Source organism: Eretmochelys imbricata, chromosome 4, assembly GCF_965152235.1.
Source record: "Eretmochelys imbricata isolate rEreImb1 chromosome 4, rEreImb1.hap1, whole genome shotgun sequence".
NCBI lineage: Eukaryota > Metazoa > Chordata > Testudines > Cheloniidae > Eretmochelys > Eretmochelys imbricata.
Window position 1 is genome coordinate 132,388,317 of NC_135575.1, and position 20,070 is coordinate 132,408,386.

The 20,070-nt window shown below is 41.7% G+C and overlaps 1 protein-coding gene across 4 annotated transcripts in view; it reads right to left on the reverse strand.

The window, feature by feature from the left end:
• Positions 1 to 376: 376 nt before the first annotated feature.
• The window catches only part of EIF2AK3 (eukaryotic translation initiation factor 2 alpha kinase 3), a 72,070-nt gene continuing 52,376 nt past the window's right edge, over positions 377 to 20,070 (reverse strand). For all 4 annotated transcript variants that reach the window (XM_077816013.1, XM_077816012.1, XM_077816011.1 and 1 more), the window contains 7 exons: positions 18,107 to 18,229; positions 13,634 to 13,783; positions 12,051 to 12,828; positions 6,265 to 6,432; positions 5,318 to 5,419; positions 2,758 to 2,820; positions 377 to 1,564 (listed from right to left, as the gene is read on the reverse strand). In XM_077816013.1, the coding sequence (XP_077672139.1) occupies positions 1,388 to 1,564; positions 2,758 to 2,820; positions 5,318 to 5,419; positions 6,265 to 6,432; positions 12,051 to 12,828; positions 13,634 to 13,783; positions 18,107 to 18,229 (1,561 nt within the window). In that variant the 3' untranslated portion in view covers positions 377 to 1,387. The remainder of the gene's footprint in view (positions 1,565 to 2,757; positions 2,821 to 5,317; positions 5,420 to 6,264; positions 6,433 to 12,050; positions 12,829 to 13,633; positions 13,784 to 18,106; positions 18,230 to 20,070) is intronic.

The following is a 20,070-nucleotide window of genomic DNA, read 5'->3' on the forward strand; positions in this document are numbered from 1 at the left end:
CAAAAGCATCAACACACAATTTTTTAGTATTAAAATTATTTTCTTCAAACTTCCCCAATACACTCATCTCTAGACTAAGACCAGTCTTCAGAAATTTCAGGACAAAGGTTAATTCTCCTAAGAGAAAGTCTCAGTATCTGTCTCCTTCTGGTGTGGCCCCTCCATCAACCAGCATTTTAGCACAGCTGAAAGTCCCACCTCAGTCTTGTAAGTTAGTAAGAATCAAACTTGTCACAGTGCAAATAATAAAACTGAACTTGACGCAAAAGTAAAATAAGTTGGAGAACTGGCTTTTCTATCCCCTTCAGCCCATGTAAACCTGCCATCTGGGTTGCTTATTGTGTATAGTTTTTGTTTTTAAAGAAAAGCAACTATAAAGCTTTAAAATAAAAAACTTTATTAAATCATTTAGACTTGAAAGAAGTCACAATAATTAATGCACTCCACAACTGTAGTAAGTGCATTCTGTACACCACCAACCCAAACGGATTGATTCTGCATTTTATAAATAAAAATGAACATATTTACAATGAACAATAAAAGCTTCGTATTAGGCAGTTAAATTAGCAGATGACACAAATGCCTACAGTTGATTTAAAAAAGTACAAATCTACAATATTACATAACATACTTATGACTTAATTAGGTTTAAAAATTCCAGAATTTCAAGATTTTGATATATGCTTAATTTCTTACTATGGCTCTTCATATCAGTATCTATAACCTTTTTTGGGGAGGGGGAGCGGGGGACAAAAACCTCCTTTTGCTCTCTACAGGCTTGTTAGTACAAAACACATCCCCTAAAATCTACTATGGCGTGGAAATACAATCCACCAGTTCTTCTAAAGACAGGCTATGAATAGTGACCATATGTACATCTGTGATACTTTTACTTTAAAAATAGTGCAGATTCCCAGTTTACCCACCAGGGAAAAAAATGGAGTCATGATTTTTCAAAGTTTCGAGATCACCTTCATTTCTCCAGAGAGGAGAGAGATCAGGGAATATAGTCATCAGGTTTAGAGACTAATTTATTCTATAAAAATACAGTATTTTAATTCTATTTACATATTACAGATCTCTCCAGTTTCCCCAGACAGCTAACATTTACAGTATTCAAACAAAATGGAAGCAGTGTGCTGGACCAATCAACCTATGAGGGTCAAGGTAGAAAGAGTAATGGAATGCAAAAAGTTTTGTTATTGGCTTGCATTGGGTCATCTAACAATAGTGAACAAGATTAACGGAGCTCCATCCAACCTGTTTTCTGCGTAACGTGAGAAATCAAGAACAACTGTTTCAGAGAACAACGTTATGTGCCAGAGGTCCGGCCTGCTGAATAGTCACTTTGAGATGTGTTGAGTGTACTCAGAATAATTATGCCCAATTATTTGCTTGGTTGTCTTGAATGCTTAATTCCAGAGGAACTCATTGTCCGTGACCTCTGCCTAAGCAGTGATTTTGCTGGGAGTTCTAAGTCTTCAAATAAAGAGTTTTCTATGATGTCTTCTGCCTCTGGTCTTTCAGTGGGACTTGGAGAGAGCATGTGCTTTACCATAGTGTACTGGAAGAAAACAAATGATGTCCTAGGTGACATTTCAGACAGCAAAACTATTTTCAAATGGCTTTGGTATTTAATGTTCTAGCTTTAGTTTTAGATGCATGAACAACTAGAAGACACCCCAAAATATTTTTCTAGCAATTTGTTCATTAATCCTTTGGCACAGTGGTTGGGAGTATATAAAAGGCCTGAAATCTGGATTCACAGTGGCATCAGATTGACCCTTATGTCTAAAGGATTAAAGGCCCACTTGTCTAGTCAAATCTGGCCCAAGATCTTTTAATAAAGCAAAAGGGGAAAAATAATAATTGCACATTTACAAACTCTACAAATCTTGGGCCAAGTTTTCCTTAAGCATGCACTCAATCCTTAGATTTAAGGAACTACTGATAGCTAGTCTTAAAGGGAAACTCAATGTGTCAAAGCATAATATAAGTAGATACACATTAAAAACATATTTGAAATAGTTAAAACTAAATATTTACTGTACCTTCAGAGAAATAACGCACCTTTAATCTCACTTCAGCTCAGTACTCACAGCAGACCACACCTGTAGAAGTCAGGCTGAAGAGGTAGCTGGAGAAGGAGGCTGATCTAGTCTGAGTACAGGGCTGAAGCAGCCAGAAAAGAAACTGGAACTGAGAGAGACTCAATTTCTCATGAAGGGTTTTTTCAAATTAGGACCCTCCTTCCTCTGAAGTTATCCTACTACTTTAGAGGGACAGATTTGACAACCCAAAATATGGCACGTCATGCCCCCATGATATATATTTTCTTACACAATTTTCCCCTTAACGAGATTCAACTCTTATAGTTGGTTCCCAAGGGTGTGTGAGAGAATTCATCTGCAGCCCCAGTTTCACTTACCTAGGACTGTTTCCTGCATTATGAATATGGATTTAAAACAGGAAGATGGGATGGATGGGAAAAGAGATTATGTAAGGTGCATGCTCTCACATTAGCAAAACCAGATATTTTCGACTCATAGCAATTAGACTATGTGAGGCAAAAAGGTATCAGTGTACAGGTTACAGCACTGTGATTTAAAAGTTACTACTCCTTATTTCAGAGGCACAGTAAAGTACCTGAAATAGGAATTTGGTTTAAAAACAGAACAGGTAAAACTACTTCTCTTGTCTTTGCCACTTGGCATTCCAGTTACTTTGTAATATAGAACTAAGATCAAATATATTTACCTCCTGTGCATATTTTTGAGTAAACAATGGTGGAAACTTCAAACTTCGTACTTCAGTTAACGTCTGTAACATTATTAAAAAGGGGTCATTAAACATCTTGCCCATTTAATTATTGTTCTCAAAGTTAAGATACTAACTTACAAATACTAACAAAATGCACTACACAAACAAATCAGTCCAGCACAATACTTTTAATACTGCTGATGAACAAGAGAAAAACGGTAGTGTTTATTAAGACTTATGTGATTGGTTAGAATTACTATGCACTTAAATAAACATGCAAGTCACTGCTTCCCATGGGACAGAGTTTGCACTCAGAGACGTGACAGAAGAGTTCTGGGTTTGTAATGCTAAGAAACCCAGCCGCTTCCCCATAGTAATGCTTTTCTGGTCCAGCCGAGTACTGTCAACAGAGCAGTATTATGGACAGTGTACTGCAAGGGACACTTGGAATTGTCTGTATTACACCTAGGACAATCAAGGTTAAGATCACCAGCTACAGATCTTAGAAAGCCAAATGGATATTCAAACCTACTTCATACTTAGGGACTAATGAACAGATTGATTACGAGTTTTATAATTCATTAGAAACTTAGTTGCCTTTGTGCAACATAACCTCTCTCTGTTACAGTCCATGCTCACTGCATACCAAACGTGTTGCCTCCCTCTAGTGGAAATATTTTCCCCAGTCAACTATAGTTACAAATTACTACGCTGCTGAGCTAATAATGAATTTAATATGCCTTAATTTCCAGTACTAACCCATGACCCATTTGAGCATGCCTTAGAAACAGGAGATGCTTTGAATTTGACTTTGTTAAAAAAATGGGCCCCATTTGCAGCAATTTGAACACAAAATCTGAAGCTTAAAGTCTGTCAAATATTATTATCCAGGAACTGAGACGTCTAAATCCCTGATGAGTCATACCGCTGGGTGGTGATGGCCGTTCTACCACGGCCAGGAAAAACAGTTTCATGGGAAAAGGGCACTGAAATCTGGGGATTAAGCAGGATGTCATCTGAAGAATCCTGCTCTCTTTGTAGGACTAAACAGATCAGCATTTGATGTTCTAATTTAGAAGTAAGGAGAGTGATCACTTTAGATAAGCTATTACCAGCAGGAGCGTGGGGTGGGGGGAGGTATTTTTTCATGCTTTGTGTGTATAAAAAGATCTTCTACACTTTCCACAGTATGCATCCGATGAAGTGAGCTGTAGCTCACGAAAGCTTATGCTCAAATAAATTGGTTAGTCTCTAAGGTGCCACAAGTACTCCTTTTCTTTTTGCAAAGACAGACTAACACGGCTGCTACTCTGAAACCAGTAAATTTAACGTTACTATTTTCTGTTTCTGGAAAAGCAGAATTAGAAATGGTTTTGGCAACAAGTGACTCAAGTTAAGCAATTACCCTGGCTCTCCTGGGGGCATGTTCATATAGATTATAAAACCCCACAGCTATTAGGACTCCTTACCCAGTGGAGTGCCATACTGCAATAGGAGACAGGTTTCAGAGTGATAGCCATGTTAATCTGTATCAGCAAAAAGAAAAGGAGGACTTGTGGCACCTTAGAGGCTAACAAATTTATTTGAGCATGAGCTTTCGTGGGCTAAAACCCACTTTTATTAGATGTATGCAGTGGAAAATACAGTAGGAAGATACACACACACACACGCACACTTTCAGGTCAGAGTTATGTTCAGTGGCAGGCCTGTGATACAAAATTTGAACTACGTCAAAACAGTCCACTTCACAAAGAATTTAAATCTACCATTTGTGTCAATAACTAACCTTGGTGGAAACAACCACATGTCCTCTCCTACACAGACCATTATTCACCAAGGGCAGGCAAGACTCCTTCCCTGGCCCTCATTCCTCTCCTGTGAATGAATTCTCAAGGAGCAATATGCATTTTTCTAAATCAGATTTTCCAAACAGGACACTGTTAAGTGGGAATTATGATACAACAGACTGTAGCAGGAAAAACCAGTAACCCCTCCCCAATTCATGGCTAATGCAACGTGAACAACAAGAGTCACCCAATTTGCTGGAGAAGTAGGCAAGGCTGCTTTAAGGTCAGGAAGTCTGTTCTGACTGGATGGACTTCAAAAGCAGGGAAAAGCAGCAGAAACCTTCCCTGGATGTTTTGGAGAAAGGGGAGGAGAAGAAAGGAGAGAGAGCGGGCGGGGTGAAAGGAAGAAGGTGACATAGAAAATGGATCCAAGAATTGGGTTTCAACTCAAAAGCTGTAATGTGATCTCTGGGTTCTGGTAAATTCTAGTTCTATAGCTTCCCTTAGATGGCTGTAGAGATGAAGAAATTATGGCCTCATAATTAAGTTGCCCATATTTGCTCTACTGTACAAGTTCTGCATACTGCTCCATGTCACTCTGCTTGGAGGTTGACACAAAATTCTTTATCACACTGCAGCCAATTCTGTCATGTCTTACTGCTGTATCGTAATAACCTCACACAAATATGTGGTAAGCCACTTTCATACAGTACATTATAAACAGAAATGGTGGAACTGAGAATAGTATTTTTGCACAAGAGCATACCTACCCTAACCCGCTCCATCTGAGTATTAAAGGGGTAAAGCAGCTCAAACAGAATCAGTCCCAAAGAGAAGATATCCACTTTGTGTGAATACGTGTTCCCATAAATCTGGAAAATGCAAAATCAGGTTCATGTTACTTGCAGTGTTCTGATAGTATTGATCAGTGCATCTGAAATCACTATGGAACACACAAAACCCCGTTTAGTTCAACACACACAATCAGTTCTGTACAGGGCTGAAGAGGGTGATTCGTAAGACACTCTATTCAAGTATTCAGATTTTATCTGAATAGAGAACAGTAATGGTCTTTCCTTAGAAGCATAACTGAACAAGTTTTACAAGTAATGTTTTAAAAGTAACACTGAAAATGACAATATCAGATTTCAGTTCATACTGAAATTTTACTTTGATGGGCACAGCATAAGAACCCGAACAGAACTCTGATCACATCAAGTTACAATCTTCCAAGCTAAAAAACAGATCAAGGTCCTGCACCCTTGGAATCTGCTATATATTACCAGGAATAAGGTCATTATTCCTTCAATTCCTAGGCTGGATTTTCAGTGGGGCCTCAACGTGGCTTCCACGTGCACTCACCCAATTTTGCATGTGCACTTTTCCAGCACCAACCCCTGCATGTGCAGTTGGACTTAAAAAAAAAAAAAAGCTCGTGTGAACTCCATCATGTGGGTTCACATAAGTCAGTGCTGGAAAGATGTGTGTACAGGCATGTATGTACACAAGTGGATGTTGAACTCCAGTTCTTGATAACCCCAATATTGGAGTATACACAATCATGGCATGAAGTTGATCCTGATCACTTAATACTTGTCTGGTATGCAGAAATAAATTAAATAAACTTTAAAAAGACATTACATCTTTTCACATCTTTTTTTCAAGAAGAGAATTAAATCCATTCATGACACTGCATCGTGCAAGAGAAAAACCTCACCTGTTCTGGGCTCATGTAAAGTTTGGTCCCAACTTGTCCCGTGTGTCTGGCATAAGCTGGCATTGGAGTAAGAACAGATTCTTCCTCCTCATCTTGGTCCATAGCAGTTACCAGGCCAAAGTCCCCAACCTTTACTATGTCATCCATTGTGAAAAATATATTGGAAGGCTGGAAAACCAATCAGATGAGAGATAAAAAGAATTACAAACATGAAACAAAAGCCTTTACCTCTCTATCTACAGCAATTCATTCAGGCAGACTATATTAAAGGTGAACTGCAAAATATAGATTTACTTAACTGAGAATCCCAGTTACTCTGGCAAAGAGCATTCAATATTAACTGAAGTCTCACTTTCTTTAAAACCCTTTAACTGACAGTGGTTTGCTACTGCCTCCCTGTAGAGGGTTGAACACACTTTACAAATATCTATTGTCAACATCTCTGAGGGAAACACTCCTGGAGTAAGAGTGGGGGCAACTAAAGGTGCATCTACATGGCACACTTCTTTCAGCAGCATGTAGTATGCCTATACAGGATGCCCCCAGTAGGGGTGTAAATAGCAGTGTAGACCGTGAAGCACTGCTTAGACGAGTAAAGACATGCCTGAAGTCTGTAGGTAGTACCTGGGTATATATCAAATACGGTCTCTACTCGCCCAAGCAGCGTCTTCCTGTCTATATTGCTCTTTTTAGCAGTGCAGTCTCCTGCTGCCTCCCTGCTGCTGGAGCCTTTCCCCGCCACAGGGAAATACTCTGGAAGTGGAGAAAAGGCTCTTGCAGGAGGAAGGCAGCAGGGAACTGCCAGACTTTCCCTGCTGCCTCCTCCCTGCCAGAGCCTTTCACTGACATGTAGCTACATGCCACAGTGTGGATACAGCCTGCTTTTCACAGCAGCATGTAGCTTGACATACCCTAAACACTGTCTACATTGGTATGCAGTGTAGACATAGCCTGAGTCACAGAGAGGTTCCTGATTCCCCTTTGATCACCTGGCTGGGTTGGGAATTAAGTCACAAATCAGTGGCTGGATCAGGAATGGACATCTGTAGTGCTGACTCCCAGTCCCCTGACCTGACCTGTAGACCACACTCCCTTCTGAGTAGTTTTGACCCAAACTGCAACAACACTCTTAATTACAACATTACAAACATAATGGAAAGCTGAGAATTAAGTCCTGCTTTCCTACAAATATTATGCTGATTTAACTGCTGGAAAGCCAGACAAGTATATCCACAATGGAACAAAAAGATAATTCCTGATTTAAAATCTAATATTTTTATGGTTTATGAATGTAGTAATGAACTAGTCTCAGCTTTGCCTCAGCCCCAGCTTACTAACTGCCAGAAAACACAAATCACTAGCAATAGCTGCTTCTGAATTATATAGAAATGGAATGATCTCACAAAGAGCAGCTCAGGAATGCCTTACAGCTTCTGACCCATAACGACCTTTATGGTGTGTGTCTATACACACAGTGCTGCACGCAGAGAAGATCATCTATATAACAATGGTTATTTCTAAATAATGTGCTGTGAGTCTCTATTCTGTTTGGTCAGTGCCCTCAGAACTTCCTACTGACATGCCCACAACACCCATGGCTGCCTACCCTCCCACTACTCCAGATATTAAACACATGAAAGGAGTTATTTTAGTGGAGAAAGGGTGGACTTTAAGAAGGGGCCAGAAGAAGCAAGGATGGATGAGACATTAGGAATGGGGCTAGGTGAAGAGATGGCTAGAGGGAGTTGAGGAAGTCTACTCCCCTCAGAATTCATCACCAGAGTACAGGGAAGTGCACGGCTGAGAGGACACAGGACACGTTGATTGTCTGTTAACTGTGGAGCAGGGAACAAAACTTCCTTGGCAGAGCTGGCGCTGTGGAATGCTTTTCCACAAGAGTAAACAATGGTTACAAACCTGACCACCATCATCTCCAAAGCACACCTCACTACCTTGGCTTTTCCACCATTGCCACCTGCCCATGGTGTGGGGGACCGGGATGAGTGAGCAAAAAAAAAGTCTGTTGACTTGTGCGTCAAAAGCGTAGACAGCTCTGAGATGAACATGGTATAAATCTACAGACAGGGAGTGCCTTGTTAATTCAGTAATAATCACTCCCGGAGCTGGTGAACTCAGCTTCAGGGTTTGTTTCCTACAATAATTTCCTAAAACGAATACCTTGGCCTTGAGAGTTTTAATGCAGGATAATTACCACCTTGTAAATGCAGAACATCCTCAAATTATCTATAAAGGTATTTATATGGCCCTCATCACCCGTGTATGAATACCTCCCAACTAAAACGAATAAAAACTCTCCCTTCCCCAACCTTCTCTTCCTGTAGGTGAGTTATCAAAATATGTATTTCAGACTGTAGTATGGAACTAGTCTTCTGGGTACAGATTCCTCCACTAGTGATTTAGATACCATAGCCTCAGGTTGTCTCCAGTTTACTGACATGCAGGAAGTTGAAGACAAGATTACACTTCCTCCTCCAAGACAATGAAAAGGAAGGAAGTGTTATGGATAGGGAGAGGGAGGGATTCTAAGAAGAAGGGGAATTGGACCCTTAAGAACAGATTTTTTTTTCCCCCAATCCTCTCTCCCTTTACCTAGCCTAGCCTATAGCTTCAAGCAATCAAGGAGATCTGGAACTTTCAAACATTGCAAATGGCAGCAAAAACAAGCCAATGAGTAAACAAGGAAGAATGACTTCCTGAGAGGAAAAGATCAAGCAGTATACTCTCTGATGTAAGGTAACAGGTCAAAGGGAAACTTCAGAGGGATGTGGCAATCACTCAGACTCTCAGAAAACTTTTCTAGAACATTCTTTGAACAAGATAAAGAAGTTCTCAGTAGTATGATTTTTTTCATGTCAGCAATGGAGCAAACTGCCTTTCTGGAAAACTGCTGCCTGGTTAGGGAACTCTGCCCGCAAGGTTTCCCATCCAGTGAGACCTTTTGTCTTGTGGTGTCATTCTGGGATTATGATGCTTTTCAAGCTCATTCTGGCATTATAATGAAAACGACAGTTTTATGTTCACGTGGCTCATTCCCTTCCAATGAAATCGAAGTGTGACATCTCTCACTGGTTGAGGGAATAGCATAAATTCCTTTTAACTTGAAATGAGGCCAGCTCTGATCAGTGTGAGCCTTAAATACCTGTATTTATAATGAACAATCCTGGAACTACACAGTTAATGAAGTGTGGTTACTTACTAAAATGGTACGAACAACCTCTTATTATATAGACAAACCACAGAATTTGGTAAAGATTTGTTCCAGTAAGTTTCAAGAACCACAGAAAAAAAAAGTGAATAAACTAACTTGTTGATTCTACCAAGAAAACTCATAAGCTTCCCTCGTAAAACAGCATCCAAATATCGTAGCTGCAAGATACATATTTTAGACACTTTTTTGGGACACTGAATAAAGAACGTTGTTAATTCAAGGGAATACCCCAAATGCAGCTTATACTAAGCAAGAATTTAGAAATGGGAGAGATTTAGAATATTTTATCCACCTCCTTGCCAGTGTCTACAAAACTTTTAGGAGGCCCCCGCAAGATTCTAACTCACAACTGCTGGTTTAGAAGAGCAGAGCTCTAACTCAAGATCTACAGGAAAGACAGTTACCTATTCTGTAACTGGTGTTCTTTGAGATGTGTTGCTCATGTCCATTCAATGACCAGCCCTCCTTCCCCACTGTCGGAGTTTCCGGCAAGAAGGAAGTGAGGGTGGGGGGAGCCGGCAGTGCCCCTTATACCGTGTCATACACGTGTCACTCCAGAGGGAACCAGAGCCAATCCCCTATGGATAACTCTGAGGGAAAAACTTCCGGCACCAGTGCACGTGGCAAGCACACACACCTCCAATGGAATGGACATGAGCAAGCACTCAAAGAAGAACCTCAGTACCCTTGTATTGGAGAACCAGTTTAAGCCACTGAGCCCAATGAAAGGCTCTAAGAAAGCTATAAGATACCTATAGTAGTATTATCACTATTGTGTTTTAATAACTTTTCCCCCCCATGTGGGGCAAGGAACCAATAGGTTTACAATTAAAGTATCTGAAAATTATCCTTCTGTTCCGTTTCTCGGGGATTAAAATTTCTGATTCTTGGTTTAAAAATCAATAGTAAAAGAAGTTTGCTGGTCCCAAAAATATTTGCGCTGGTTCCAAGTGTTTCTAACTCAGGCATATTTTTGCTGTTGTAACTGATTTTGAACTCTGTAAATGTTGGTAGTTCCACAATCCTTAAAATTCTTTGTACCTGTGATGGCTGCCTTCCCCAGCAGTTTGACTGTGTGTTGCAGTCAATGTCAAACAGTTACTGTTTCCATGTTTGAGGAGCTATAACATTTCACATAAGTGGGGAAAAAATGTGGACTTTATTTTGTTCTTCCAAGTTCAATGTTTACTCCAATTAATTGGGCAATGACAGCTCCTCAACTAAACAGGAACTACCTCTGATGTCAGCAACAGCGTGGAACTCAGTTTCTCAGAATTCATTGGGAGAAGCAGTGACAGCGAAGTACAAATAGTATCGATATTCATCAGTAACTACTGATGGTGTACAACAGTGATTCTAACGCTAGAAGTTCTAGAGCTAGCAGCCACTAAAGTCAGGTCAGAATTTAAGTAAAGGGGGAAAATGACAATGACAATCAGAATGATGCTATTTTAATTTAAGACCTCAGTATCTCAAACCATCAGAACTAGAAGCAAACACTGTAACAGCTTCCCCATGGTGAACAGCATTCACTTCTAGTCCTGATGTTTTAATAGATATCACACATTAAAAAGACATTACAACCCTCAGACCAGTTGTACTGGGGTTTTGGCATTGGTCCAAGAATTCAACTGCGAGTAGTTTAATTTTCAATTCTGGAGTTACAGCACTTTTTACCTTCTGTAACCAGAGTTCCTAGCAAAGGGAAGAAGAGAGATACCAGTATTAGCTGGTTAACTTTGAATTGTAGAACTGATTTCAAAATGGAAACTAACTATGCACTCTAGCTCAACAGCTACCTAAGGTGCATGCTACCATAAAGTAACTCCACTGGAAACAGAGTGAACTAAAGGATGTCATAATGAATGCAGCTTAACTGTGCCTGGTAGGAATAATCCTATAGTTGGGAAATCTTCATAGCCATAATTAATGGTAATATTTACCGCACCTGGACAAGTGTATTTCCAAAGCACTGTACAAACATTAACTAACCCTCATAACACCCTATCGAGGTAGGAGATACTATCTACTACCTCAATGGGAAAAAAAAAACACAGGGCTTGGCTTTACTGAAGCCTTAGTTTGAGGTATAACTCACACGCTACCCCTAACTGTATCCCATACACACACAAAAACTCAAGCTAGATTAAAGCGGTGCTTTAAACTTGAGCTAATTGGCCCATCTGGGGGTGTGGGTTGAAGCTCAAGAGGTGCTGAAGCTCAAGCTAATAATGCAGTGGGGACTCAGCTACTCCATGCTGCTAATACACTCTGTGCTACCCACGCATTGTTTTGCAGTGTGACTGTTCTCACTTGGGCCAGGTTAAGTCAAGAGGAGGTAACTGGAAGGCACATAACTTGTGCTAACATTGCAGCAAAGACAAGGCCACAGAAGGGGAGAGAGAAAGGACACCTGCCCAAGGACACACAGTGAGTTAGAGACAACTAGGTTTACAATTCAGGAGCTCCAGGCTTCTAGTGATGCACACTGTTCACTAGATCATGCTGGATAGTCAAAGGCGTAAGATCTGGATAGTGTTCCTTTACCAATACAAACCTTGAGGTCCCTATGCATTAGTCCTTTACCATGAAGAAACTGAACTGCCTCAGCTATCTGCAGGAATATCTGCAGACACTCTGCTCTTTCCCTCTCCTCTATTGTGCATCTTCTGTTCATCCAGTCTTTGAGGTTTTCCTTCCTGCACAGCTGCATCTGGATATAGAGGTATACTTTTGGCGAGGTGGGTTTGACTTTTTCTGCAGTATTTTTAGAAAGGTCCAGACTTAAACTTGTTGGTCTTGGTGGAGAAACAGACAGAGAGCTTCCTGAAGGAGATTTCCTATTCTCAAATCCTTTTGCACTTGTTGCTTTTTCCTCACAATGGCAGTAGTCATGTGAAGCATCACTTCTGTTACCTTCCTTACTGGAAGTGTTATCGCAGCCAGAATCCTCAAATACAATGGAGGAAGAGGTCCTCTCCCTCAGCCGTACACCAGGCACAGCTGGAGGACAAAGTTCAACGGAGTGGCCTGGATCAGTCTCATCAACAGTACTGTCCTCTATATCACAGTCTGTAAGGACACTGTCCTGCAGGTTTAACATCAGATCTGCTGACTGGTTCAAGTCCCGGTTGTCAGTGGCAGAGAACTCCACTGGAGAAAGTTGGCTCTCTGATGAATCGGACTGGCCACAAGCTATCCCCACAGAGAAAGACTTAACGTTCTGTGGTGATGTAGCAATAACTTCAATGTGCTCCTTTGTAGAGAATGGGTCTGTTCTAATTTTGAATGATGGAACTTCCATCGGACTGGGAGAACTGAGTGGCCAGTCAGTACTAAAAAAAGGAAAGTCAGATTAATACTACAGAATTGGGTTTAATCCTAAATGCATTGTCTGCAGATAATACGGATCATTTAAGGGGATCTAGTAAGATCTCTATTACCTTTGCTAGTGGAAAGTAAAGCATGTCATAGTAATACATTAGAAAACACAAGCAGAGTTATTAACAATCAGGATCCTTCATTATTTATATTTCTTACTGAAAGCATTGTTTTTCCCTCTATACTCGTAATACACTATGAAGTCCCTATCAATCAAAAATCCTGAAACTCACTAAATCAAAATACAGAGGTCATATAATGAAACAGAAAAGTTTAGCAGGCAGTAAACAGAAAAGTTTAGCAGGCAGTGTTCATTGTGCGTAATTATGCTTTTATTGTAACACAGAAGGGGTTAAACTGGTAGAATACCCGTTGAAATGGTGATTAAAAGATGTTTTTGTATGCAGTTTGGAAACTGAAGCCATGGTTGTAAAGTTTAAAATTACATTGTAGCAAAAGAAGAAACTTCTAATCACAAAAAGGCCCAAGTGCAAAAGTCAAGCAAAGTGCTTTAGGATCTCCCATAGGCACAAAACAGAATTTGATTAAAAGGCTAGAGGACATAGACTAAGAAAAACATTTTAAACGAGACGTAACATATTTGTACATTGCTAATTAAGTCCATCAACTTTAGTTTAAAAGTTTATAACCTTGTCTATACTGGCTGGTCTCTGTATATTTCTTGAATAGATCATCAGCCTTCCCATCCCATCACTAAACACAGTATCGCTTTCAAAAGATTCAGAAATGGTATATTACCTTTCGTCTTTTATCCACAGTTCATCCATTTTTTCCTGCCATCTCTCAGGTGGTGCTTCCAGCCATGCATTGAAATATCGAACAATACCTGGGTGCTCAAGTTTAGCTAATGCTTTAACTTCACGCATCACCTTTTCACGAGCCAATTCCCTAGGATTAAACAAAAAATATCACATAAAGCAATAGTCTTACTCAGGCATTTCTGAAGAGGATTTAAGCACTGAAATTTATCCAAAGCTAGACTAGTATGAGTTGGTCTATTGGTATTATTCTGCACAGATCTGAGGAAGATCCATCTTAAATTCCTCAGCCTCTCTCCCTGCAGTTAAGAGTGCTACAGATACCGGAAGTTCAGTAGTTATGAGCACACCCACTCAGAGATCTCTTTTTCAACTAAGGAGGAGCAACATAAAAGGAGAGACTTTTCATCTCATTCTAGTCTCAAGCATTCTCTAGAGGTGGGGAAAGGGTTAGAAGGAATATGCCTTAGGTATGCAGAGGACCCTTAGATACACAAAAGCAAAAACTAAACAAAGGAAATTAAGGTTTTGCAGGGTTAAAATTAAATTCATTTTATGTCAAACTACTCCAGCACCAAGGACTTTAAACTGTAACATATAGAAGTGTTTGTGTTTAGAGTCATTGCCCCACTTAACTCCCACCGGAACAGCAGAAAAATACAACCTTTAATTACAGTAAAGAATCTAGAAAATTAGTTATGATGCATAATACTTTAAGTAGCGTTTATAGAGCATCATTCACGAAAAGAGCTTTACACGAGAGTAAAGTTTATCCAGGTTTTACCGATGGGGAAAACACAGCAAACAGGGAATAGAACTCAGGCCTATGATTCCCTGACCAGAGTTCTAGTTACTGGGCCAAGTGCAAAATCTTTTTAGAAGACTAACTAACTAAAGTCAAATCACAATTGTTTCATTCAACAGCAAGCTGTAGGACAGGGTAAAATTCAGATACAGTACTTGCACAATTTTCTGAACAAAACCTTAAGTGAGTTATTTTCACTCGTAGGTTAACATATTTATGAAGAAAACAGATTTAATTGCTTAGCCCCCTCTCCCTTCCAGCAGGGCTGCTTCTGTTCTAGGCCTGGTATAGACTACAATGTTAGACTGATGTAAATTGACTTATTTGAGCATGCATCTTACTTTCAAGTTGGTCTCCTACCAATGTAAGTGACCTGTTACAGTAGGTGCAGTAATACCACTTCCCCGAATGGCATGGAGCCAGGGCCAACCGGCCTAGGTCGACACAGTGCAAGTGTAGACACTGCGTGGCCTGTGTTGAGCCTAACAGTTCTCCAGTTGCTGTCCCATAATGCCCTGAAAGAGCAACTGCTAAGATCACAATGGTAAACGTGACTGCCCAGGGATCGGATACCAGAAGCCCCCTTTAAAACTCCCCACATATATTTGAAATGACTTTTCTGATAGCTCACTTCAGGAAGCACGCTCTGAAGCTCTCCCTTGTTGTGTGCAACTGTCCAACCAACCATGCCAACTACACACACTAGACGTGCTCCTGACTGGAGTAACAAGATGTACAGGATCTCCTGAGCCTGTGCGGAGAAGAGGCTGTATCTACCAAAAGCTTCCACAGGGGATGCAGCCAAAGGCTTAAACAGGGATCAGCAGCAGTGCTGCAGGAAAGCAAAGGACCATGCCAGGCGTCCTACAAAGCCAGGGAGTACAACGATCAATGTGTGTTGAGCTGCAGACCTGCCATTTTTACAGTGAGCTGCATGCCATACTTGTCAGAATCCTCATCTTGCAGACCACCACGGATACCTCAGAGGAACCCGAGACAGATACCCTGGCCATGAAAAGTAAGGAGGAAGAAGGCAGGGGTGGGGAGAGACTGGGCAGGGGGCTCCAGCTATGCCACGAGCCAGGACCTATTTGAGACTCCACCACAGTCTAACCAGTCCCATCAGGCAAGTGCAGATGAGCATGACAATGGGGAAGAGAACACAGGTAAATATGTGCATACGTTTTTCCTTATAACGTTTAAATTAAAGATAGTACCTGGCCCTTCCCCAAGTTAAGACACAGACATCGACTTGTCATTGGTTTTACTCGTATGAGAAGAGGTAGAGGTACAACAAAGAGTTGGAGTTGGCACCCGCTTTTCATTCCCCCGTTGGATTAGGCAGGGGTGGGGAGGCCAGGCAGAGCACGGTTTATGTACACAGGGATGTCTCTAATTCATAGGTTCAGGAAAACACCCATATTTATAAACGTACAGAAAGCACTATGTAATTCTTAGCAGCACCCAAAGGTCCCAGCAGAGAATACAACTGTGTCTGACCATTAAAGTGCTCTTTCAAAGCCTCCCTCAAGTGCACAGTTCCAGTCGGGTTCTTTTAGTGGCCTTTCGTCTTGCTGCTCAAAGTCAGTGCACAGATACTCCATCTCAACCCTCCATCTTGGAAACAGTTTTCCGCCCTTTTCCTCACAAATATTATGCAGGACACAGCAGGCAGCTATAAAATCATAACCAGCGGAATATTTTTCTCACTGAGACCCAAATTAGCAAGTAAACACTGCCAGCGTCTCTTCCATCTACCAAAAAGCATACTGAGTGATTCTATACCTGCTGAGCCAGTTGTTAAATCTTTCCTTGGTGCTGGTGAGCTGGCCAGCGTACAGCTTCTCGAGCCGGGTGAGCAACGTGTTGGTTGAGTCCTCCAGGATCACTACTGGCACTTCAAAATCTCCAAAGGTCTTAAAGACGCGAGCGTCAAGCACCCACCCCAGCCAGCCCACACTGATATTGGTGAAGCACCCCTTGTGATCCACCAACAGAAAACCACAGAACCACCACAGAAAAGCAACCCTTTGTGTTGATGTACACTGGGGGAAGGTTGGCTGGTGCCCAACTAGGGATATATGTGCTATCGCCCCACCACAGTTTGGGAACCCCACTGCTGCAAATTCATACACATTGCTCAGAGTCACAGTGATGCGCAGTAGGAGACGATTAATGACCCTGCACACTTGCATAACAACCCCACTCATTGTGAGTTTTCCCAACTCCAAGATGGTAGCACTGACTGGTAGCAATCCAGTATTGCAAGTGTTCAGAGTGTGATTGCCACCTGCTTCTCCATGGTCAGTGCAGCTCTCCTTCTGGTGTCCGTGTTCTCAAGGGTGGAGGCCTGCTCAGCACACAGATCCAGGAATGTGGCCTTTTGCATCCAAAAGTTTTGCAGCCACTGCTCATTGTGCTAACCCTGGATTTTGATGCAATCCCTTAAGTCTGTGCTTGTTTCTCAGGCCCAGAAGTGGAACTTCAACGTCTGCAGCTGCTCCATGAACTCCATCAACAACCTTGAATTGTTTTTCACTATTTCCCTTGGCAAATCATCCTTGAAGAAATCTTCACATCCCCCATTGTTGCAAAACTTCCTGAGGATGTGCAAATACAGGAGAATCGTGTCTACTGTATTTGAAAGTTTCAAAAGAATAATACAGAGCTCTGCAGGCTTCAGGCTTCTGTCAGAGATTACAGACCCCAAACAGTGCTGCAGGGGTTCATGGAATATTTTTTTTTTAGAAGGCATGAAAATAATAAGGATGACATTATGGGATGCAGAAAGCTGCATGCTGAGAACTTGATTGTTTCCTCCAGAGATCCCTGGGTGAATCATTACTATCTCACAAAATAGTGCAAAAATGTCTCAAAAGGCATTGCGCCAGATGGCGAAGCATGGCACATGGGAATACCTACCCGTGATGCATAGCACGTTACATCGACACAAGCACTCCTGGTGAGCATGAGCAGCACCACTGCGAGCAGCCAAGTATGCATGCGCCCGAGTGGCATACAAACTTTGGCAGCTGTACGCCAACATAAGTTGCATCGACCACAGTTTGTAGTGTAGACATAAGCCCTAATTCGAGATTTCCAGAAGCAGAGTCTCTCATCTCACACTAAAAGGAAGTGCTGCAAGCTCTGTGTAAGGCAATTCAGAAGCTTGGCTTGACCACCTAAGGCTGAAAGAAAGGCAAGGGTTGTGGAACTAGAAAATGGAAAGGTTGGATAGAACAAAGTGGGAGAGTGAGGGAAGAAAAGAGAAGGAAAAGGTGAAGCAAAAGAGGTAGGAGTGGAGGGGGAAAAGCAAATTAATAGTGCTGCAAATAATAAGAGGTCCAGTTTCCATTCCTCATGGAACTTAAGAGAATTCCTACTCAGCACTGGCATCTTTTTGAGCATCCCATTGCAAAATGATGCCCTGACGTACTTCACAAAAGCTGTTTAAAGGTGTCACCACTCTGCTGTGGTTAAGTCTGTCAACCATCTGACACCAGGAAAACCTCAAAATTATAAAAAAAAGTGCATCACTCATCCTAACCTACTGATGCTAAGGTATCAGTTCAACAGCAAATAATTAACTGCAAGACTGTACCCCATAATAAGTTGTCTTTTCTAAATATAAATAAGCTCATTCATTACCTATTAGGTAGACGGATCCTTTTGATAGCATAGTTGCAGTCATCTACTTTGTTTCTGGCTTCGAAAACAACTCCAAATCCTCCTCGACCCATACACTGAATTGGTTCAAAATCTGTTAAATACCTGGACAAAAAATTTTACTAATTATTAACATTTTGAATGTCAATTATTTCTGTCTAAACTACGACCTGCTGTGGGCCCTCTGGAAGTCATTTCACCTCTCTGTTTCTCCATTTCCCCGTCACATTTCACTGTATCTATTTAGATTGTAAATACTTTAGGGATAGGGGACTGTTTTATTATGTGCTTGTACAGGGACTAGCACAATCCCAATCTCAGCTGCAGCCTGTAGGTGAGACTGTAATACAAATTATACAAACTTTACACAATAAGTCATGTATGCTTCTTATAAAGTTTATGGACATTTAAAGGTGTGTCTTCACAGTAAAAAAAAACAACAACAAAACAACAAGGTGTTCTTAATCCATGTTCGCTAACCCAGGTTACAACACTAGTGAAGACATGTAAACTCATCTTTTAACCTGGGGTAGCAGCTCAAATTCAATTCTAAGATCTCCTATAACAAGGGTGGGTAAACTTTTTGGCCCGAGGGCCACATCTGGGTATGGAAGTTGTATGGCGGGCCATGAATGCTCACGAAATAGGGGGTTGGAGTGCATGAGGGGGTGAGGGCTTCGGCTGGGGGTGTGGGTTCTGGGCTGGGGATTAGGGGTTGGGGGTGCAGAAGAGTGCTTCGGGCTGGGACCGAGGGCTTCGGAGGGCAGGAGGGGGATCAGAGCTTGGGCAGGGGGTTGGGACACAGGAGGGGGTTAGGGGTGCAGGCTCTGGTTGGCGCTTACCTCAAGTGGCTCCCAGAAGCGGCATGTCCTCCCTCCAGTTCCTATGAGGCGGTGTGGACAAGCGGCTCTGTGCGCTGCCCCGTCCACAGCCGCTGCCCCTGCAGCGCCCACAGGCTGTGGTTGCCGGCCAATGGGAGCTGCAGGGACAGTGTGTGGAGCCCCCTGGCTGCCCCTATGCGTAGGAGGCGGAGTGGAGACATGCTGCTGCTTCTGGGAGCTGTGTGAAGCCCCAGCATGGGCAAAGCGGGCCAAGCCCTAGACCCCGCTCACCAGCTGGAGCTCAAGGGCTGGATTAAAATGTCTGAAGGGCCGGATGCGGCCCCCAGGCTGTAGTTTGCCCACCTCTGCCTTATAAAGCTTTAACTTGAGTTGCTAACCCAAGTTAAAAGCCCCATTGCTGTCTTCACTGATATTTTAATCCAAGTTAGCAATATTTTTTTAGTGAAGACTTACCCTTAGTTTATGTTTTCATCCCAATAAACATAGCTTTACCACCCTGTCATATAACCAAGGTGGTACTTTTCATTTTTAACTCCTACAGAGTAGTCTTCTTAAGGGCAGCCCATTTCCTAAAACCTCATTTGCTGCAGGTCCTCCTCAAACTATCCATTTATTATGCCATTTTTCCTAAATGCATCTCCTTTTAGATACAATCATTCCTTTTACTCACATCCCCCCCTTTCCTCCATTCCTCGTATTCTTTTAAACACTTCAATTCCTACCTTTACTAGGTTATGACTGAACTGGAGGTATTCCAGTAACATAATCTCTTATTTCCCTTTCTCTATATTTCTCCAATCTGCAGATGACATGATCCCATATGCATCCCCTTTCCAAACACCCCTCCTCATGTCAACAGCGGAATTGCTTATAGCATTAAATACTCTCTCCTCTTCTTCCACATGTGAAGTGTCATCTTCAGTTCTCCCCCAACTTTATTCACAAACACAGCAATAGAGAGGTAAACACTGAGGTTATTTTATCACATCACATGACAACAGATAACATTAGTTCAACACACACATGCAACTGGTCATATGATCTCCCAAAGACTGTTTAGAGTGACCTTATCTGCAGTCTGACTGATAATGTAGAGATAAGGCC